We start from the raw sequence: 23,965 nt of genomic DNA on the forward strand, positions 1-23,965 counted from the left end.
AATAAAATTATTTTTTAACAATATACAACAGTATGTTATGTAATTTTGATGTTATAATTTTCTTACAGAATTTGAATATCAAGAAAATAATTATTTTAAATTTTGTTTCAAGTTCTATTTCAGAAGCCAGCTTAAATAAAGACAAACTTAAATGAATCGTCTTCATATTGTCATTGTATTCAGTATAGGCAGTGAGTGATGATTGCTATTTCACTGATTTGCCACAAGCATTTGAAAGAATAGTCCATTATTCTTGTACACACAACGTGAAGTAGCACATTTCTTCTTGGAGGTACTGTAGATCATGTTATTGTTGTTTAGTCAACAGTCCGAAGACAGGTCTGAACCTCACAAGTGATACCAAGATGGCAATACTTATGAGGCAATTAGGCCAGGAGATAATGGGGTAGAGTGGCCAGTTCCTTTCCCCCTCCATTGCATACATCGCTGACATATTACACTAGTCAGACTTCGATGCATACAAACAATGTTCTTTCTCTGACACACATCGTCAAATGAGATGTACTGCCTGATAATGAGTAGATAATCTGGAGCTGGTGGCATGTCGCAAATTGTAGTGTAATAGAAATTATGTTTTTCATACCAACTCAACTCCTTTGCTGTAGAATTTCAGATTCTTATTTGAAAGTATGTGCGAAAGCTTTGGTGCATTGTGGACAAATCAGTAGGCGAAAAATGCCCGGGTGTAACAAATAATGTACCTGCAGCTACCTTTTCATCTACCATTCTATGACGTAGTGCATTAGTGAATTCCAGTGTTTTGCATACATACAACAGAAGTATTGCCTTTCTTCCAACATCTTGAATATGCATGTTGGCAACAATCAGAACAAAATGTATTTATAACTTACTAAGCAGATATAACTATGAGTACCGAAGTACATATGGAGTTTCAGTGCAGTAATTCTGCGTTTCCATATGATGAAAAATTGGTAGAACAGAGAAAAATTCTTTTCGGCACCGGGACTCGAGCCTGGGTTTCCAGCTTTACATGCTGACGCTTTATCCACTGAGCTACAAAGGGGAATTCAGTAGGTAGAACTTAAAATGAGAGGGATTCAATCCGGCATTGGAGCTTGAATCTGGTGTAGCTTAGTGGATGAAGTGCCAGCACGTAAAGCTGGAAATCCTGGTTCGGGTCCCTGTGCCGGAGAGAATTTTTCTCCATTCTACCGATTTTTCATCATATGGAAACGCAGAATTACTGTACTTCGGTACATTATTTATGATAAAATCGTAAGTAATCATTTAGTGATTCAAGATGGCGCCATGTTCCATCGGACCCTGGCCACTTAGTCACTCACAGTGAGTGCACCTCTGTACTTGTGGTTAGACATACTGTGACATGGTACATGAGGGTAGGCCAACAAAGGGGGGAACCCAGTAGGTAGAACTTAAAATGAGAGGGATTCAATCCGGCATTGGGGCTTGAATCCGGTGTAGCTTAGTGGACAAAGTGCCAGCATGTAAAGCTGGAAATCTAGGTTAGAGTTCCAGTGCTGGAGAGAATTTTTCTCTGTTCTACCGATTCTTCATCATTACTGAATAGAGTTCAGCTGCTTCATCAGTTTGTCGAGTACTGAGTCTTCCCAGTGGAAAAAATTCTGGATATGGCATCACAGCCTGTGATACCATGCAGAATCAGGAGCAACTTGTAAATGTCACTATCCAACAGTGAATTAATGCTGAAAATACCATAAATAGGATTGGGAAATGGTCTGCTCTCATATCACTACTATAGTACAACTTGAAATTATTGTCCCTGGCCACAGAAGCTATTGGTGCAGAAACAGAATCAGCAGTCTTTGTTTTCTCCTGTTACTTTTCTATAGGTTTTCAGATTTCATTCTGTGCCTGCATATTTTTTGTGAAGGAGTGTCAAGTATTGAGAAACTGTTTAAAAATCCTAGTATATTTTGACCTGATTTCAGCTTTTGATGTAACATTCATGCTTTCTTGAAATGTATCAATCGTCTAAAATGTTTAATGGTGTTCTTGTTCTTGTACAGTCACTCAGAAAAGAATGGCCAGCAGTATAAAATTAAGTTCTGAACAGCTTTCCAAAAATATCTGGGTCTTCGATAAGCTTCTCAAGACAATATAAACTCACAGTGATTAAGTTACATTATATATTCTGGGTAAAGTTCGTATGTGCATTGTTTTGTAGGAACCTACTTATGAACAGGACTTAGAATGCGAGTGTAGAGAACTGCAATTATTAAAACTAATTTTGAAGTATTAGTTTTTTCATTCACAGTAAATATAAGTTAGTTATATTTATGATATGTATCTTATATCAGTAATGCAGTCGTATCATTTAGGTATTACTTAAGGAGATTGTAGTGAGGAACCCTATTTCAATGCATTTTATAAAAAGTTCTTTGTTGAAATGTCTAATTGATATTTTACTTGTTTCATTTCAGATACTCTCAAGTATACAATTATTCCTCTAGTGAAGAAGATGTGTGAGCAGAGTCTAAGAGATGAAGATCTGGTTATGGTTAAGATATCAGAACAATTTGGAAAGCTCTGCCTAGGTTTAGAAAGTAAGTAGACCTACACACTATTATTTTATGCAGAATATAACAAAATAGGTTCTTTTTTGAGCAGACAGTTATCACACCAGCAGATTGGATGATATTTAAGACTGTCGTGGTCATTGAGTTATTATGAAGTATCTTGAATCTTGCAATTGTGCGTGGAAATTAAATTTTTTCAAGCAAACTTTTTGGACTCAATTTTTAGGTTTCATCCTCATGCTTGTGTTACCTGATATCTGGAAGCTTTGAGAACTGTTCGGTCTGTTATGCTTGCTCAGTCATTTGGGCTAGTCAAACATAACAGCCAAAACAAAGTACGAGAATATTCCAGGTGAAGAGAGATACTAGTGTGAAGATGGATCTTGTATGCATGTCGAAATATTGGAGGTATTCAGTATTTACATACTGTCACAAAACCCAAACATTTTTATCACATGTCTGAGTTCAATTTTAAATTTTCAGTTTTAAATTTTGTATAGCTATAGTTAATTCTTTGGGAGTAAAATTTTGATGAAATATTTCAGGTTTTGTGATATTGCTAGTAATATTGTTTTTATTATTTTTATATAATTCTCTTTTGATAAATTTGTCAGTTTTTTGATATTGGGATGTAATCTGTGAGAGTTTGAGTAGTGTTTCTTAAATGTGTTTGCTATATCTCTACTATCTGTTAGCGTTTTGTTATTATGAATAATAGGGTGGCTAGTATTTTCCTGTGTATTGGAAATATTCTTCAGAAATTTATATGTTTTAGTGCTATCGGTTCTGTAATTAATATTTTCAATACATTTATTAAAACTGTTCTGTTTTGCTGTTATGATTGCTTTTTTAAGAATGGCAGTCTTCTTCCTCCAATCTTGAGTATCTTCTGGTGTTTTGCTATGTTCTGCTTTGGTTCTTGCTTTATCTCTATCTTGTTTCAATAAATTCAGGTTTTTTGCGCAGAAAATCCATCTGGTAAAGGCTCGTACACAATAAACTGATGACAAAACTGCATTTGACTGTCGAAACAACGTGTTTTTCGTTCTGTTTACACATAGAGAATTACAATTATCTGAAACACATACGTATTTATTGTGTTTCTATATCTATCTGTTAAGTCCATTCAGTACATATTCACGAAATTTGATATTGCTTGTTTCATTAAATTTTATCAACGAAATTCAATTCCCTTTGAAATTAATACATTGTTTCATATGAAAAGTATTTATATTACAGTCGTTAAATTTAGTTAAAATATAGTAATGTCTAAAAATAAGACATGTTTTCGTAAAAGACAAGTATTTCCCTGGACCAAAAGTACAGATTCTCTCATTTGACTATGGTGGATGCTCTGGTAGTGAATAAAAAATTCGTGCATGCCTGACAGTGGAAATAAGAACCAAGGAGCAGGCAGACAAATGATTAACAAATATCTTGAGTGCCATATATTCAAACACTCAGAATTCTTAAGGCTGGCTCACAAGAAACCGGGAACAAGAAGGGAAAGTGGAGGACATGAATGTGAAGATTTTTTATTCACAATAAACCGAGAACAGAAACGACTATGCATGTCGATATGTATGTCAATAACGTATGTAAAGTTGATATTACGCATTCTGATGTTTTATGTGTATAACTGACCAATGACATTCTCTCATGAGTATTAGCCAGCCAATGTGAACACAGGTTAACCCCAATGTTTTAAAATTTATGGCACGAAATATTTGAGAATTCAATTCATGTGGTTGCCTGGTCACATATACACGTAGGACATATTGAAAGTATTTTACTGAATTTCTGGGTTAGTTACAAGCAATGGATGAAGAAGAAATTATATTACGGCCTCCTTCCTACAAAATATATAACAACCAAATACCTTTTTTGCTGACAAGAGAATGAATTTAGTAGGCTGTGATTGGAAACAAGAACGACAAAGTTAAAAGTTCGCCAACCTTCATGTTCCCGTTCCTGTGCTCTTGTAAGCTTCTAGTTAATTGTAAATGCCCACATTTAAATATATGTATTTTATCCATTTTTCCGTTCTCGTTCCTGTTCCTAGTTTATTGTGTACGAGCCTTTACCAGATGGATTATTCTATGGCATTAATTCATAAATGATAGGTATATGCTATGTCTATTGTTGTTTACATTGTCATCCATGATGATGGTGGTGGCAGCAGCGGCAGCCGTGATGGTGGTGGCAATAGTGGGGGTTGTTGTGGTGCTGCTGATTATGTTAATGTGAATAATGGCAATAATTATGAAAAAATAAAACACTTTGCTGTAAGAATCCGTTCCATATCCTGAAAGACCTTTTAGCTTCATAACAAAAATTTCTTCCTTCTCACCTGATGACAAAACTGCATTTGACTGTCGAAACAACGTGTTTTTCGTTCTGTTTACACATACAGAATTACAATTATCTGAAACACATACGTATTTATTGTGTTTCTATATCTATCTGTTCAGTCTTTTTGCATGAAACGATGTTATTTCCATTCAGTACATATTTACGAAATTTGATATTGCTTGTTTCATTAAATTTTATCAACGAAATTCAGTTCCGTTTGAAATTAATACATTGTTTCATATGAAAAGTATTTATATTACAGTCGTTAAATTTAGTTAAAATATACGGTAGTAATGTTTTCAGAGTTAGTACAAAGCTTAAGGTATGTAGGCCTAATATTATCTGCCCATAGCCAAAATGTAATCCTTTCCAAATTACAGATTTGTGAATTTTGTAGGTGTATATTCTAGTATAATATAAGGTCTCTCAAAAACAGACTGATATATAATTTAATTGTGGCAGTAGCCACTGTGTAAAGAAATATCCCAGTGAAAACTCCAAGTCCTATTTTAGATGTTTTTTCAAGTTTTTCTGTGCCCTGTCCCAATAATGAAAGTTAAACAATGTCTGAAAGGCATAAAGAAGGGGAAGAGTATATGTTATTTGTAGGAAAGACATTCCCGATGTTTTGTTTCTTTTTGCTCAAATGATTCCCACTTTCTTAATATGCAAATTCAATCTAACTCAGAGTGATTAGGCAGTGTATGAAGAGTTGTTGTCTGGTTCCGTGGCAAGTTAGATGTTGAACAGTACCGATACGATGCCAGGTATAGTAGAATTTTTCAATGGATCCCCAGTGTGTCTCTTTTACGCGTAAGTGTGGTTTAACAAATAAAAGCGAGCAGCCTTTGAGAGAGCCAGTTCAGTTTAGAACAGCGAGTCAGTCTTGTGAAGCAGCAGTGGACGGGCAAGGAAGCCAGCCTTCGAGACCTGGGTTCGACTTGAGGAGGACCGCAATTGTGGCAGCGACCCGGCGAGTGCGGCGTATCCGGAAGTCTTGAGTTCGAGTGCAGTGGACTGTCTCTGGAAGTCTTGGGTTCGATATACTGTGAACTTGAGTGAATGAGCTAGAAGAACTAGCCAAGGCAACGAACTGTGAACTGAGAACTGACAGTTTTGTTTTGTAAATAGTGCTTTGTGAACATCAGTTGAGATTAACAGTACATTGTTGTTCTCAATAATCCAAGTGAATTGTCATTGTCGTCTGTGGAGTGCAATAACGAATACTGTCTTGCTGTGTGGAGTGAAATACCCATTGTTGACGGGAGTGTTTAAATTCAGAAATAGAAAGCCATTATTGTTGTGAATAAAAGTAACATTATTGTTTTGAATTAAAAGTCACAATATTATTAAAGTTTGAATTTTATATGCATAGGACATTTTCATGTAAAATATTTTGGAGAGCATCTTCTGCAGACTTCTGGAAAAAGAAGTAAGGAAAAGACTGGTGAAGTGCTTTGAGTGGAGTGTGCAGAAACGTGGATGTTACGACAAAGTGAAGAGAAACGGCTAGAAGCATTTGAAATGTGAATATGGAGATGGATGGAGCATGTGAAATGGACTGACAGAATAAGAAACGAAACTGTGCTAGAAAAAGTGGATGAAGAAAGAATAATGCTGAAACTGATCAGTAGAGAAAAGAAATTGGCATTGTCACTGGCTAAGAAGAAACTGTCAACTGAAGGATGGACAGGCAGTAATTTAAAACTGAGGCTTATTTGAAATTAAACACATATTTCTATTCTATAGCAATGACGAAAAATTTTAATTATTCTAATACATATGTTATTCTTACGTAAATTTGACAATGCTACTGTTTTCCATGTCTGGGATGAAGCGTGTTGTTATGTATGAAGAACATTTTTCATTGGAAGGTACTGATTTCACAGATGTAGAAGTTTCTTTGAGGAAAACCTTAGAATGAGTTTTATTACACGCTGTAAGGGTAGAGAATTACTTGTAGATAAATCCATTATCAAAATGCGCATCATAGTATATATTTTAGACAGCCTCTATGCATATATTATTTTTTGTGCATCCATATGAGTACTGTACATAATTACATATTTTACTGTCTCATATAATTTAAAGTAGGCCTACACTTTTCTGCAAACTGAAAAGTAATGGTAAAATTTATAGGATTCAAGAATGTTGTTAGTAAGTTGTGATTGATTGAATTTGAAATAATTAATGTTGTTTTGCAGATCTTCTGACTTTACAGGAGAAAACATGGTTACTTCGTCATTTCCAGAAAATGGCTGAGTTGGGTCTGCCTCAGGTGATGAGAACAAATGTACCTGATTATAACATGGTAAGCATCTTCATATAACTGAGTTCATGTGAATAACATAGAAACAAACATAACTGTTTATTTGAAAGCTATTTTGTATTGTTGTAGATGCCGGATGTCGTACCTGCTAACACTGACAACCACATTGCATGTAGGAAAAACTGTGCGTTCAACTTTCCAGCTATCACAATGTTCTGCAGGACAGCTGGTAAGGCAGATTGCTTTACCCAGCAGCTTTATCCAACGTTTCGAGATCTTGCATGTGATCCATACTTCATGATTCGGCGGACAATTGCCTGTGGTTTAAATGAGGTAATTATTTAAGGTGTAACTTTGATAAAATATGAGGGCTGTTCAGTGAATACAGATCATGCTATGGCTCATCTGCAACAGTAACCTAGAAAATAATCTTCTCACCACTCCTTTTACTGTCCTGTTCAGCTTCAGACACACATTTTGTTGTTAAGAGGTAAACCACTTAGTACTAGTATCACTTGTGTGCATGTGACTCCTAACTGTTTAAATATATTTTTAGAATCTTCGAAAGATATCTTAATGTTATTCAACGATATTCTCTCATTATTACAGAGGCATTTCTCGTATTTTTATCTATAAGAAATGTAATTGTAATTGTGAAATCACAATCTTTTTTTGTTGCTTAATTTTTAATCCATCTACAAGTGTTACTATACAAATGGAATGTAATATTCTTATGACTATTCTACTATTCTAACACTGAATACGTCTCACATGATGTTTTCTCAGATTTCATACACAATATCAAGACAGTATATCTTTGGCTCGCTTTTAAAAGTTTGCAACTGCGATTGAAGAAATTACAGTATACAGGAAAACAAAATAAGTTCGTATTGTTTTTGTATCTCAGCTGACAACTGTTATGAATGTGTTATTCATAAAATATAAAACCATTTGTAGACTTACGAGGTATTATCAGAAGACACACTTTGAAAACATACATAAATTTCAACATTCGAGAAAAATTGGAATTGCGAGCTTTTAGAAGTAAACTGATTATATCATTCTTCCATATAACTGCATCTCATTGCAAACATGTTTGAATTGGTTCATTTGCCACTAACACATGCCTCATTTTAAGACATTTTTGTGTGTGTTATTATGATGTAACAAGTTTTTAAGTTAACAATGGAACATTGATTTTCTGTTACCTTGTGAATGCTATGCTAATAAAAAAAAGTCATAATCTTTATTGAACAATCTGCTTATATAGGATGATTCACGAAATTTTACCGCCACTTAGGCAGGGCCTTCCTGAGGTCAAATGGAGCAAAAAATGTAAATTAAAAAATGGATCCGACTTACAGTCAAGTTGTTACAGTTTATTGAAAATTTGAAATTAGAGGCAAAATTGAATAATATTACTATAAAAAACACAAAAATGGATATAGTTCCCACTCTTGTAACTGCTTACTTATTGTAAACTACATTCTGCTCATTTACTCTTAGTTCTACAAGGATTTTCAAACAGGTCTCCATCTATTTCCACGCGCTTATGAATCGCGTGTGTCACAATCCTTAACTTATCAGAGCTGTTCCTGATGATTGCTGCGGTGTCCATAATGTGCATAGTTATCTGGTAGACAAGATTCTTTATCCACCCCCATAAGCAATAATCAAGGGGTGTCAAATCTGGGGACCTGGCTGACCAGTCCAACAGTGTGGGAAATACTGGTTTAGATGATCTCTCACAGTGAGGCCCTCGGCAGTGCTGTCATGGGAGCCATACGGGCCCATACATTGTATGAGAACCTAAAAGTTTTTAATGAACCATATGGGGGGAGAGAAAATTTTATGTATATGGAGCCATACAGTGTATGGGTGCCTACGTTTTGTACATGGAGATCTGTACTGATCTTAGATCATCTCTTGCAGTTCCATTTTATGTTCATAAACATAAATGATCTACCTCTACTGGAATGATATTTTTAGAGAAAAGCTACACTAAAAAAGGCAGTTTTCTTTTGCTTCACTGGTTTCTGTGTGATTTATATAGTGATAAACATATGATTTTAATTTGCAGTCACAAATACTTCCAACATAAAAAAATCGTTTGATACTTACCTGTTTATTGTAATGCACTGTTGTAGGTTAGCAATCTTCCACTACTTGTTACTAATTACCAACATAACATGTGAGAGGTCCATGACAAATTTATTAGGGAAATGACCTATTTCGTAGTATTGCGTCCTGAAGCTCTCAAGTGTAATATTTGTAACAAGTTGAGGGGACTACAATATTGCCTTAGAATATACCGTGCAGGTAAGTATCAAACGATTTTTATGTTGAAAGTATTTGTGTCTGCAGGCTAAAACTTCTTGTTTATCACTGTATGTATCTAACAGAACCCAGTGAAGCAATGGGAAATTGTACTTTCTTTAGTTACTTCCTTGACATAAAAACATCCATCAAATGATGGTCGTAGGGATAGAGAGAGAGGGAAATAAAATATATTTCAAGGGAGAAAATAAGGGGATGGGGGTGTATGGCCAAGAAAAAATTACCATGACAGCATTGCGCGAGGGTGAAATGAGCATCAAGTTGGAAGTGCATACAAAGTCTCGTTGCAAGAGGGACATCGTCTAGTAATTGTGGCAATTCGTTTTATAGAAAGTGTAGGTACATGTCACCATTTAAGTTTCCGGGTAAAATGAATGGTCCTATCAGCTGATCATACAGAACACCACAACATACATTTACACTAAATCGATGTTGAAAATTGTTATCTCTGTGGCTTTAGGGTTAATATCTGTCCAGTATGTAAGTTATTAATGCCATCCCAAGTGAATTGTGACTCATCAGTGAACGCAATACAGCGGTAAAACTCTCTACCATTTTCATTTAATCAGGTGCAGAACTCGACACAATGGGGATGATCTTGTGGCTCTAAATGTTGCACTTCTTTAAGATGATATGGAAGCAGTTCATTTTCCTGGAGTGTCCTTCATACCTTTGACTGAGTAACACCGAGTCGCCAAGCTAAACGTCTGGTTGAAGTTCGAGGACTGCATTGTACATTGTACAGTATTGAGAATGTTTTCTTCTTCTACTGCATCATGTTGTTGACGTCTTTCACACTGGATATGAATGCTGAGGAGTGGACCAGTTTGCCTTAGTGTGTTAAATGTTCCACTAATAGTATTAAGATTTGGAATCCTATGATTAGGATAATGGCGGTAATATTCGGCTGCAGCAGCTGTTGCATTTCCCTCACACACACCATAAATAAATACCATATTGGCATATTCTTCAGTTGTAACTTTGTACAGCATCTTGAGACAACTAACAAGCTGCTAACTCCACAATGTATGACCGACAACTGAACATGCGACAAATGACTCTCAATGCATTGCTAAGTAAGTGCATGTGCTGACATTTGAGGGTTGAACTCACACCAACACATTTAGAAAATTAATTATTATTCCTGAATTATGTGAGCTAGGGAAAACTTTATTAGAAAAATATGTTTCAAATCACTTCAGCAAAATGCTCCATTAGTGGTGGTAAAACTTCGTAAATCACTCTGTATAACAGATTGATGCATAGGTTTGTCGACTTTTTGTTTTTCATGACATGCTATAGCCTTTAGGTCAGGCCGTCCTCTCCCTGGTGCGACACCTAATTCACCTGTTTCTTCGAATTTTTTCATCATGTTCTTCAGCCCATTAATTGACATGGGACCTCTTCTCAACTGTTTCTGTCGGCGATATTCCCGCAATGTAGCGTTGCTATTACTGTCATTCTGGTAAAACAACTTCACTAGCAGTGCACGGTCTCTCTTCTCAATAGCCATTGTACAAGGAAAACTTCAACCTTCTAAATTTTCAATGAACATTCACTTCACTAACGGAATCAAGTAACAGGGGACTGACACAATGCAATGCAACTGGAAGAACATACTGACGTCAGAGTTACAGACAATTGCACGTTTTGACTGCTTACAGCGCCATATTTACACCTGGTGGCGAGACTTAGAACTAATTATTTTTTTAGCATAATTCGCGAGCACCTTGGTTAATTAGCATATCTACGAGGTTTCACACTCCTACGATCATTAGAGTCGGTGCTGTGCCACACTGAACACCGTCAGTTTATAACCACCTTGTATAATGTTGGATTTAATAAAAGAACGCTACGAATTTATGCATCAACCTAAGGTTATATTATTCCTTTGATAAATGTTAGAGCATTTAAAGAAATCTGGCAGTGATAATGTTGTGAATGTAAAAGAAAGAGCTGCATAGGAATGTGATCAATGATCATAGATAATTTTGCAAGTCTTTACTATAGCACTTGTTTCAATTATTGCGTAATATATAGAATGAAAAAAATATATATGAAATTTAATGACATTGTTTCCTATACAGAGAACACACCTGAAGTTGTCCCATGCATGTTACTTTCAGCGTTGTTTGTAGTTCACCTTTTATTATATTTTTCTCTTAATCCTTCCCTTCTCTCGCCCCTCAGAAACTATTAAGAATTTTTACAAGTAGCTTGTATGTCACCATAAAATTGTTTGAAGAAATTTATATAAGAAATTGGCAGAATCTACTTTATGTAGGAAAACACGGGCCCACTGGAGCCGGAATTCATTGCCAACTGTTCTCTACCTATCTCACTCTAGGCAACAACCATACACCTTTTGATAGAGAAGTAAGAGCCATATGTACTGCTGTGAAACAACTGTTGTGTATGTCCTTCCCATTTCCAAACATTGTCCTCCTCAGTGACTCAAAAGCAGCGATATCTGCAATTGGAAACTACTTACTACAACCAGCTAATGACAATGCAGAGAAGACATCAAGAAACTAAATAAAATTGTACATCTGCAATGGATACCTTCTCACTGCAGTATTGCCGGGAATGAAGCAGCAGACTTTCTAGCAAAGAAAGGAATAACTATCCCCCTTTCATATTCTAACATGCTGCCATTCCATAGAGCATCTACAAATATAAGCAGTCGAGTGAGACAATATTTCCATAAGAGTTTGGAGGACCAAATTAAAGATAAACACTGGAAGAACGCACTAAACTCCACTCTCCCCAAATGGCCCAGAAGAGAAGCTGTTGCGACATTCCGCACCGCAGTAGGTCATGACTGTCTGGCTAATCACCTCCACCGCCTGGGTGTATTATCCAGCCCCCACTGCATGCTTTGTGGATGTTCCGACACCATGGACTCAAACCACATTAAGACTTGTACAGCACTTTCATCTGTCAGCTTCGTGGATAGGTACTGGGAGGCCAGAGAAAGAATGCAGCAGTGCTGACATCCACTCCTTCATAGTTTCACTTGGACATTGTTCACTTTATTTCGTTTTCTTTCCTTTTAGTTTTTATCGCCATTGTACGGCCAATGACTCTAGTCAAGTGCCACTGCATTGAATAAAAAAAAAAAACTTTATATAAAGAAAATTAAGTATGTTGTTTTAGGTCATGCCACCTTTGTACATTATGTGGCATAATATTGTACTTGATGAACGTGTATTCATGATAATGGTAATGTTCACAGATTGCTAGTGTGTTAGGATCATCCAGCACAATATTGAAACCAGAACTTATCAAGCTTCTGAGGGATGATGCAGAGGAAGTTCTTCAAGGATTGGTTCCTCGTCTAGGTCAAACAATGGTGTTGCTCTCAAAAGCAGGCTCGTTCTCACCAGAATTTATGGTAAGCAGTAGTGGCTGGTAACTGAAAATTTTGGTGGTTTACTTTTTTTTTAATGTAATAAGATTAATAGATAAAAGTAAAAGTATCCCCTTTACATACCATGAAGACAATTGAAGGGCATGGAGGTAGAGCTCCTTGATTTCATGATCTCAGCACTAGAATGAGATGGTGAGGTCAGCACCATACTCCGAAGAGTAAGACACGTGTGATGTGCTACTGTGTTGTTCTTGTAAGTATAGTATTCGAAATGCAAATTAAATGACTCAGCAATTGACACCCCCTCCCAATGGTAGGGCCCTTAACTTGACATTATTCGCTCTGGCTATGAGCGGGATCATAGATGTCACTAGTCCGAAAAGTGTAGACCATTTAGTTCATCAGAAACTATCCAGAATTCACCACAGACTTCACATTACACTCACACTGAATAATGGTAATGAAAAATTGTTGGGATGTCACAGGAACTGGAGTTCCCAGGAAAACCTATGTTGCCTGGACCATGAACTTGCCCAACACAAGTTATAAACTCAAGGTAGAGGGAGATTTGAATCCAGGCTCCTTGACCTATCAGACCAGCGCTCTAGCACTGAGCCATTGTGACAATTGACTCAGCAATACAGGGTGGTCCAAAAGTCTCGGTCCATTTCCATTAAATCGGCAATGTTTTCTTTTTATTTCAGTTTAATTAAGAAGTATGCTTACTATTGAAGAACGAATAACAGTTGTTTCCACGCGATTGCGATTGTTAAGCTATGAACACGTGTGTCAGGAGTGTGAACGAAAATTTAAAAAAACCAGCACCTATTAGAGCCAATATTCGGATGTTAGTGAACAAATTCAAAAGAGCAGAAAGTTTTCTTGATGAAAAGCATTCTGGCAGACCACAGACCTCTGCAAATGATGTTCCACTTCTTCAGCATGCAACTGAATGCAGTCCAGGCACCTCGACTCGCTGCCTTAGTAATGAACTGGACATTCCAAGGACAACAGTCTGGAGAGTTCTGCGGTTTACACTCCACAAACGTGTGTACCATCCGCAAGTGCTACATCATTTAGAACAGGAAGATTATGCTGCCCATCAGGCTATGTGCCATGATCTTCTTGAGGCTGTTGCTAATGAGAATCTAATGAACCATATCCTTTTAAGTGACGAGGCTACATTTCATACTTGTGATTGTGTGAGTAGGATAACTGTGGAATATGAGCCGACAAGCAACCTAATGCTACTTACGAATGACAAAGGGATACATCCAGAATTACTGGTCTATACAGCATGTTTCAAGAATCCACAGTCATTGGAGTCACATACTTGAACATGCTTCAACAATTCCTAGAACCACAGCTTACTCAGGATGGTGTTTTACACTCTGTTTTCTTTCAGCAAGATGGTGCTACATCCCACTTCGCTATGGTTGTGTGTGACTATCGGAATGAAACTTTTCCAGATCAATGAATCGGCAGAGCTGTGCCAAGACTGTTCACCAGACTTAACTCTCACTTAATTTTTTTGCTTGGGTTTTATTAAGTCCCATGTGTACAAGACAATGATTCATGACCTTGCTCAGAGCAGTGCTTCGAAATGGAAGGGGGCAGATTGAACTGTACTGAATATTGTACATAGACTTCTGACAAATAACATATATAACAATCATTAACATTGGACCATGCTTTCAACAAAATGGATCGAGACTTTTGGACCACCCGATATATTCCTGGCTATTCATAAGTGCATCGAAGTAAATCTGTGCTGTTATTTCTGGTTTGTGACAGAATTTGTCACTTCAATTCTATACAATTCATTCAATCAGTATATTAAACTTCAGTAAATCAGTTGTGAGAGACTAAGTGTAATTTCTTTGCATATTTATATGTTTGTGTAATTGGTAGTATAACAATAATTGTTTACAATCTTTCAGGATACCACAGTTCTGGATGTCGGGCGTGCTTTACTGAAATGTGAAACAGAGATTAGCATGACTACTAACTGGAGACTGCACGCCATGATACTTGGCCAACTAGAGTGCTTACCACACTGTATGCCATCCGATTTCATTCACAGTCATTTTATACCTGTGATCTTCAACCGCATCCATGTTGCCGTAAGTACAATTTATAAATATGTAACTTTCTGTCATCTTGCATTTAGGAGTTCTGAGACATGATTCTCTTGGTATGTGGTGGAATATATGTTATGCAGGCTGGCCTGCTGGATTTGATATTTCGTGTAGTAAATAGACTGAGTTGAGAAATGGAGAATTAGTGGAATGATGACATAGAAAATGGAGGTGCTTCAAGTAGAAATATTAGTAGTAGTGTAAAGCCATCATTTGTTTGACATCGCTTGCAGAAGTAGAGTGAAATGGCATTATACACCACCCAACCCATAATTTGCCTGCTTCACAATTGGCAAAACAGAAGAGATATTCACACACATTTTTATGAATAAAGAAGAACATGCGAAATAAATTGTAGCATTAACAAATGAAAGGACAGGGCTCAATTAATAGAATATTTTTGCAACGTATAATTGTGAAAATGCCTAGAAATTGCTTGCCTTTTCAAAGAAGATGCTAAAAGTGTTCATTGTTTACTGCAACATAGGTATTGTAGCATCTTCATACATTTTGATTCACATGTTGCAACTCTGCTTCAGTTATGTTGGCTAGTCGGCCTAGGTAGTGTAGTCAGTATAGTGCTGGCCTTCTGTGCTCGGAGTTGCAGGTTCAATCCCAACCCAGGTCGATGGCATTTAAGTGTGCTTAAATTTTGGCACACCGGCAACACACCGGCAATAGCGAGCATCATTAAATAAACCATAATTTTTTATGTTGGTTATTTCTTCTCGTATTTTGTTTTGTAGTTTATCTAATGTTTGCCGAGTTCACTTATAGGCTCTGTCTTTTAACCTATTTCACAAATGAAAGTAGCACTGCATTAGATCCAGAGGTCCACTTATTAGTACATATTACTCTCTCACCACAGACGTCAGAAATCACACTGAGTGAAGTCCGACCTGTGTAAGGTCGTGTCCTGCATGGGATGCAGGGGTGAGTGGCAGTGTGCAATTGCTTTAAGCGAATTCAATCGACATGCTGCATCGCATCTCAGGATGTCCACCTTGTGAATGTTGGCAACAGCAATGAGATCGTCATAGATTTGGTCAGATTTTTCTAATCATGGTGAACAATATGGTGTAGGACAAGGAATTTCTTGTTACTAGACAGTGTAAGTGGAAGAAAGAAACTGACCAAATCTGCATGGAAAGACAAGAGTATGAAGAATTTAACATCTTTATCCTGTTCTCAGGATGTTTCCAACTAAGTTCAAAGAGTGCCAAGAATGACTGTGGAGACTTTTGATTACATGGTAGATACATTTAAAACAAACATCTCGCATTTGCTGACGAACTTTCAACAAGTGATTAGTCTTGAGGAAAGACTAATAATAATTTTAATGTAAGACTTTTCTTATTTTGAGAATTTTATTGTGCAACTTTTTACCATAGACATTTGTGAACTTATTGTATTTATTCGCGTAATTACCCCCCTTTTAAATGAAAAGAGGCTTGAAAATAGGCATGTATTTTTAAGGGAGGGAGAATAACGATTTTTGTCTTTAATGTGGAAAAACTTGGTTTTAAATAAGTTGTCATAAAGGTTCACTATTTATATTAGCTCCTCAGACATTTATTGCTCAATACTTAGCTGCATTTCTGGTGGAGAGGAAAGAAGCCCTCCAGGATGGTGAATGCCTTTGTAATTTTTGTGTTTTTCAGAAAATAATGCTTGCATTATTCAAGACTTCGTACAGGATGTTCTTTGGAATAAAAATCTGGCTACCCTTTGCCATTTATTTTAAAGAAGGAATCCAAAATCCAATTAAAACAAAAATTTTATATTGTCTTAAACATGGTACAAATGTCCAACATTTCCAAAACAATTAATACATTTTCTGAAGAATTAAATAAGTAAAGTGAATAAAAGTTACATATTTTTCTGATGGGGAAGTGTCCAATACAAAAATTGAAAAAAAAAAAAAAAAAAAAAAAAAAAAAATGTGGATCTGTGTTTTCACGAAGAAGATTTAGGCATAACTGCTGAATGGCACTTTTTTGGAACTTACCACAGAAATGGCTCTTGTGATGCGATTGGCGGCACTACCAAAAGATTGGCAACGAAAGCAAGCCTTCAGTTCATCAGGATTCCATTACGACATTAAGAACATTGTTTGATTGAGCTGAAGAATGTTAATGGATTTAATTTTGTGTTTGTGACAAATAATGAACACAAAAATGAATGTGACTTCCTGCAGTCTTGACAAAATCAATAAGTGGCACGAGAACACTACATACTTTCATACCAGTGTCAGAATCTTAAGCACTAGTTAAAGACTGTTCTTTGTCCCACGAAATTTTTTAACTAGTGGCGAGTATTTGACTGTTCGTCATTCACCCATATGAAGCCAGTTATGTATACCAATTTACCAACAGAGTTGTTGCCTAGGGTGCGCCATAGGAGGCTGGTCTGCGCTACACTCGTGATGAGATGAGATGATGATGGAGATTTGTTGGGATGTCACAGGGGAACCAGAGCTCCTGGAGAAAATCCCTGTGTTACCTGGACCATGGATTTGCCCACACAAGTTATAAATCGCGGATATGTCGGCGATCGAATCCGAGTCCACAGGATTATAAGTTCAGCACTCTAGCCATTAGACCATTGTGGTAGCTTGTGCCACGAAAATAAACGTGTATTTATTTTAATTCCTTAAATACACTTTATTTCTCTAGTAGTTGACTTTCCTATGTATTTTTATGTTAATTTTGTGGAATATTATATTAATAATTGTACTTAAAATAAGAGTTTACATATTTCTTCAGTTGACATTATGGTGTATAATACATACTAGGTTCAAAAAGTTCCCGGAATTTACTAGTATCATAGAAACAACATACCTTAAACGCTATTCTACAGCATTCCCTTCAAAATAGTTGCCTTCCGCAACAACACACTTTTGCCAACGCGTGTAGAATTCCTGGAAGCAGGCCTGGAAGCCATTTTGTGAAACCCGTCTTAGTGCTCTCGTCGCGTTTGCGATAACCTCTTCAGCATTGAATCTCCGTCCTTTCAGATGACTTTTCAGACGGGGAAACAGAAAGTAATCAGGTGGTGAGAGATCAGGAGAGTATGGTGGATGATCCAAAGCAGTTATGTTGTGCCTGGCAAGAAAATTCTTTACAATAATTGCGCGATGAGCAGGTGCATTGTCATGCATAAGGAACCAGTTGTTTTCTACCCACTTTTCTGGACGTTTCCTTCTCACTGCATCCCGGAGGCGACGGAGGATTTCTACGTACAATTCTTTCGTTACAGTACGACCTTCTGGAATGAACTCATGGTGGATGAGACCCTGAGAGTCGAAGAAAACTTCCAACATAACTTTGCCTTTGGAAGTGTCCCTAGGAAATTTTTGCTTCCGAGGAGGTTTTCGATTTCCACTCAGATGACTGTCGTTTAGGGACTGGGTCGTACAAGTAGCACCAAGTTTCATCACCAGCAATAATTTTGTTTAAGAAATCACCATCTTCATCAGCCATACCGATCATGTCCCCAGCAAGAGTCATTCTTGTTTCTTTCTGTTCTGCCGACAACATTTTCGGAACTAACTTCTGAGACACGTAATGCATGTTGAGATGCTTGTGAAGAACATTGTGTACACTTCCGACTGATATTCCGACCTCTGCTGCTATCTCTTTTATGGTTTTACGTCGGTTGTCCGTCACAACATTACGCACACACTGAGCGATTGCTTCATTTGTTGCAGTTGTTGGTCGGCCGCTGCGTACGTCATCTTTGATGCTATCGCGGCCACCAGAAAAGCGTTTATGCCAGGCATACACTTGAGTTTTTTTCATTGCTGCTTCGCCATATGCTTCTTCCAACAATCTTAATGTCTCTGCAGGAGTTTTGTGTAACAAAACACAGAACTTGATGTTTGTACGTTGCTCTGTGGACATAATTACAAAATGCGACGAACAAACAAAACACTATGATAAACAATTGTCTACAACTCAAAACCAACAATCGCCATTATCAACAGACTTTAAGGAAATGACATCATGAATGTTACCAACAAAACAAATGTATAATATCCCTTGTTATATATTAATACGAAAAATGGTAGTAAAATTCCGGGAACTTTTTGAACCCAGTAGTATATAGATATTGTGTGTATCCTCACATCCATGCAGCATGGCATGGTCCCTGCAGAGACACTCCTACTCAGCAGCCAGTGCCCTGCTGGGTAAGTTAATTTGTTGCAAATGCATTTATGCATCTCCCACTCTGAAATTTTGTACACATATAGTACCGTATTCAAGCTAGGGAATGCAGTGATATTTTTTGGATTTCGAACAAAATGTACTAACTTTATAAAAATGGCATTTAAAAAATAAAATTTCGAGAAAAAATAGCACATTAATTTTTATGTAATCTTACAACAAATATCATAAAAGTATAAACTTTAACATGAGCCGATTTTGAATTAATTTTGTTAGTTAGGAATGAAGATGATACTGTTTATATATAACAATGCGCATGCTATTACGTAAATTTTGATTTTGAATAACTGCGAAGATAATCCAGTTTTACGAAAATAAGAATACAAGTGTATGTTATTTTCATGCATTCAATGAAATAACAACGAATTTCCAAAATGAACATCTGACCAACACCTTCATGTGACCCCAAAGATCCAGAATAATGAACATGAAAATTTACAATAAACAATTTGTAGCAAGAGACGAAATACAATATACTGCCAAGATCATTATATGTGAAAGTAATTTAGGTCCTGTATAAATGAATGTGTACAATGGATAACGAATCCCTTAGTATCATCATACAAATTCTTTTTATGCCTTCACATGTGAAGTTGAGTGCAAGAAGTGTGGGTTCGTGAATTTGAAGAATTTTCCTCTTGCATAAAAAAAAAAGAAGTCCCTTTACCTCCCATGCAGTACTTGCGGTGTTGTATCTCACACTTAAGTGAGGAATGCATGGGCTGTAGTAGATGGACTTCTTCTCGTTGTTGACTTGAATAGCTTGTTGCTGAACTTTTTCAAAATGTATCGTCAGACCTAAAACAAGACTCTGTTGTTTGCATCGATTGATTGTCACAATGTCCATTCTTCTTGTTGACTCATCCTCTGCTAAGCAATGAACTTCTTCATAAAATTTTCACTTACGGAGACCAGTTGTAATGAAACTTAGCTCTATAGTAACGTGTATTCTGTAATAATCCTTTTGGACAGTAGCCCAACACATGACTAAAGGTTTCGACTTTCTGGCATCCGGTTGGTGGGATAGTTGAATGACCAGGAACAGATCATACTACTAATACGTTAGTGTACACCTTAATGGCATTAGTCCACTCCGAGGAGGGCAATCTTTTCTGTTGTTGATTCAAGAGTTAGATTTCAGATCTTCCATATACGTTACCATTTCTTTTCCTTTTTATGGGAGATTCAAATGATCTCCGTCGCAATTCATCTCTTAAATGTCTTCCTGTCAGAGAAAGGTTTTCATTGTTGCAGGGAATATTTAAGCTGCCTAGAGCTTCTCATTTTCCACTCCCGAGATTTCTACAATAATGAAGGTGTTCATAATTTTATTTATTTTGAAAAGACACCTAGTAGTGTTGTAGTGCTGCACATTGGCTTCCAATTCAGCTTTAACTATTCTAAGGCCACAAAGTTTCTTCAGAGCATATAGAATATTGGTCGGACATCATGTAGTAAACCCATAATTTCCTAGACATTGCATGAATAATTTTGTAAAATTCCGAAACATGAAGGTTTCTCCAGCTTGACGTGGAATGACCTATTTAATTTTTAGTTTTTTGTTAAAAAAACGGGACAAATGAGTTCTGATTTTGTGTCTCCAAGGCAAAATGTGATGTCATTTCTTGCAGTTTTTTAGGAGTGAGCATTTAAAGTTTGAAATGATCATATAAAATCATAGGAATCATGTTTCATAACAGTGGGTTAGAGAGAAAAATAATGCAGATATGTATGTATTTTTTGCCACAATAAAGATACCACCAGGATGCACAACTTATGGCAAAATCTCATTTTCGCCAAAAATTGACATATCACCATTTGCCTTGGAACCACAGGATTGGGAGTTTCGTGGGACATCTTCTGGTTTGACACCGAAAGGCAAAGAAAAGATTTGCAACTTTTTGTGCATCTCTTGTCAAACTCATCTGTAAGTTCACTTAGTATGTGAACATAGTTCTCTGGATTCATAACAGTGTTTAGATACCCTAAGCTTGAATAGTGATAGAAATTTCGCTCTGTAATTTGGTTTCTTCACAAGATTAACATCATTTTAAATGCTTTCACTCATTTCTGCTATCAGATGGTGTTTTTTTTTTTTTTTTTTTTTTTTTTTGTGATCGATCATTTAAATCATTAAGATGGTTTGTAATATCTGTTAAAAGCCAAATCAGAAACCCATTTTATGTCATGGATTTCAGTAAAATCTCTGCCGTTTTCTCCCAGAAACTCATAAATAAGCTGTAGCATAGCAAAAAAGTCTGTGTAGAGTTTTTCCTTGGCTTAACCACTGTGTAGCACAGTAATAAGATATGCCTTCATAATCACTCCCATTCGAGACTAGAAACTCTTTTAACTGTATGTGAGAAAATCCACGAGCTCTTAACAAGTTAGCAAATTTTTATTCCAATGCCTATTACATATACAATTTAACGGATTTTACTTGCAAAGCCTCTTGGTGTATTGAAATATTTGAATGGTTATAATTAGATGTGGGATTTTAGGGAACTAAAAGTGTATGTTTAGATACCTAAAATAAGCTTATAAAATAATAAAATAGGCACTTACCTGCTATAATAGGCCCTCAAAATTGTATTTATTTCTAAGAAACAAAAGTTATGGCGTCAAAAAAATTACAACACTTCCACTCATCATAATTTGCTCTGCAGTACATAACAATAATTTTCTAGTACATAACAATAATTTTCTCCAGATTACCCATGCTCAAGCTATGCCTTTTGTCAGTCAGCATCAATTTATAAGCAGAGAAAGAAAGCTCTATACAAACTGAGGTTACAGGGGCATATTTAAACTAACTTACATTTTTCATTTCAATTTCATCAGGGAGATCTTCAGTGTCTCCATCCATGGCTAGTTTCACATGTCTCAGCACTGAAAAACCTGGATTTTTATTCAACACACTAACCTACTTATCTCTTATCTTATCCCTCACTTTTTGTTCTGCAAAGGAATTTTACAATATTAGATTTGTTTGGATCAAATTTCTCAACATTTAAAGGACAAAACTAAAATTCTTTCAATATTTATTATCATAATACTCTACTCTCTTAAATTGATTGAGCATATTGGGAATTAAATCAATGGTTTTCCCAAAACAGACTATGAAATGTTTCATATAAAACAATTTTTATCTTGAAAAAGAAGCAAGAATGAGCAAAATTGTATTAAACTTTTTGGTTTGAAATATCTCAAAGAATAACCCCCTGAAATTTTATGACATTATTTATGATTCACTCTGTATATGAAACATTACTTCAATACTGTCTTCATTTACCACAATATGTACTTGGCCTCTCTGAGATTCTAACTTTAGTCTCCAATGAGGAAAAGAGCTGTCCTAAGAGACGTTTTGCTATTATGAAACTTTAAAGTAACGTGAAATGTTTTCTTTTTTAACAGCGTCCTGTACCATGTCGCATGGCAGCTGCAAGAACTATGCTGGTGTTTTTGCGTTATAATATAAAACAGACACAGAAAAGCACAATAAGGTCTCGTATTGATACAGGTTAGTAAGCTCAAATTTTAAGTGAAATTATGTATGTTATTTACCAGTAGAAAAAAGTGAAGAAGTATAATATGAGACTTTCTTGGTGTTTGAATATGTTACGAAATTTTTAGGTTTTTACATCATATCATAGATGTAAAAACATCAGACGTTTCGAAACTACATATTATCAATTCTGTTGGATCTGTTATTAAGAACTACTCTCCAGAACTGGAGAGGATTAGCCAATATGAGGCTCCGAAACTTTGCATATTTTTACATATCTATAACATGATGCATACACCCAAAAATCTCATACCGGTACCTACCAAAAAGATTGAATATTAGCCCACAGTCATCCTAAGAAACACTAACATTTATTAAAACATATGCTTCCACTTCAGAATACATTTTCAAAAAAATACTGAAATATCATATGACCTAGAAATTGTATATGGTACCTATCCTGTAGCTTCTTCCAATTTGATACACATGTTCAGTTATTGTTGTTATAAATGAATCACATGAACTTTACAGAAATATATTATATTTTAGCTTATTCGATTATTTAATGACGCTGTTTTAGCTGCTAGTTATTTAGCAATGATGGAATTGATGATAGCAAGATGGCATTTTGGCAAGTTGAGACTGAGGGTTTTCTATATCTGTCATTAGCCTTACAGTTTTAGAAAACTTCGGAAAAAAGGTAATCAGCTCAAACAGGACTTGAACCCAAGCCCGAGCACAGCTCTGGATCAGCTGACAAACACATTACCACCTGAACTATGCTGATGGCTTATAGAGACATCTGTAGGGATATGGCATTTAGCCAGCAGTCGTATACACCTGAAAGTAGGCAACAAATGGAAAGACCATTTTGAGAATTTTGATCATAACATCTATTGGAAGTAAGGTTCTTTTATGTCACGAATTTAGTGTGACTGTGGCTACTCACTTCTCAACTGAAAGAAGCCACATTTCAGGCTTTTCGTTTAAACATTTATCACACTTGGCTGGTTGTCAGTTCATTAATACATTGGTCAAAAGCAAACACTATCATTAAAGAAGACTGTACAACTGATTGCGACAATAATTATCGCCCAATGTATTTGGTAATAGTATATTTAGTAGATTATAAAGCATTATAAACATCTTATTATAAGAGGAATATGGAAGAAAGGCCAAAGAGCAAAATGGTTTTCGAATGGGAAGGTCTACTATTAACAACACT

The 23,965-nt window shown here is 36.2% G+C and overlaps 1 protein-coding gene across 4 annotated transcripts in view; it reads left to right on the top strand.

Annotated features, from left to right (window-relative positions):
• LOC138706106 (serine/threonine-protein phosphatase 4 regulatory subunit 4-like) overlaps positions 1 to 23,965 on the top strand; it is a 150,371-nt gene that overhangs the window by 59,816 nt on the left and 66,590 nt on the right. For all 4 annotated transcript variants that reach the window (XM_069835074.1, XM_069835072.1, XM_069835075.1 and 1 more), the window contains exons 7-12: positions 2,445 to 2,567; positions 7,097 to 7,203; positions 7,291 to 7,494; positions 12,734 to 12,892; positions 14,809 to 14,991; positions 22,650 to 22,755. In XM_069835074.1, the coding sequence (XP_069691175.1) occupies positions 2,445 to 2,567; positions 7,097 to 7,203; positions 7,291 to 7,494; positions 12,734 to 12,892; positions 14,809 to 14,991; positions 22,650 to 22,755 (882 nt within the window). The remainder of the gene's footprint in view (positions 1 to 2,444; positions 2,568 to 7,096; positions 7,204 to 7,290; positions 7,495 to 12,733; positions 12,893 to 14,808; positions 14,992 to 22,649; positions 22,756 to 23,965) is intronic.

Source organism: Periplaneta americana, chromosome 9 (genome assembly GCF_040183065.1).
Source record: "Periplaneta americana isolate PAMFEO1 chromosome 9, P.americana_PAMFEO1_priV1, whole genome shotgun sequence".
Lineage (NCBI taxonomy): Eukaryota > Metazoa > Arthropoda > Insecta > Blattodea > Blattidae > Periplaneta > Periplaneta americana.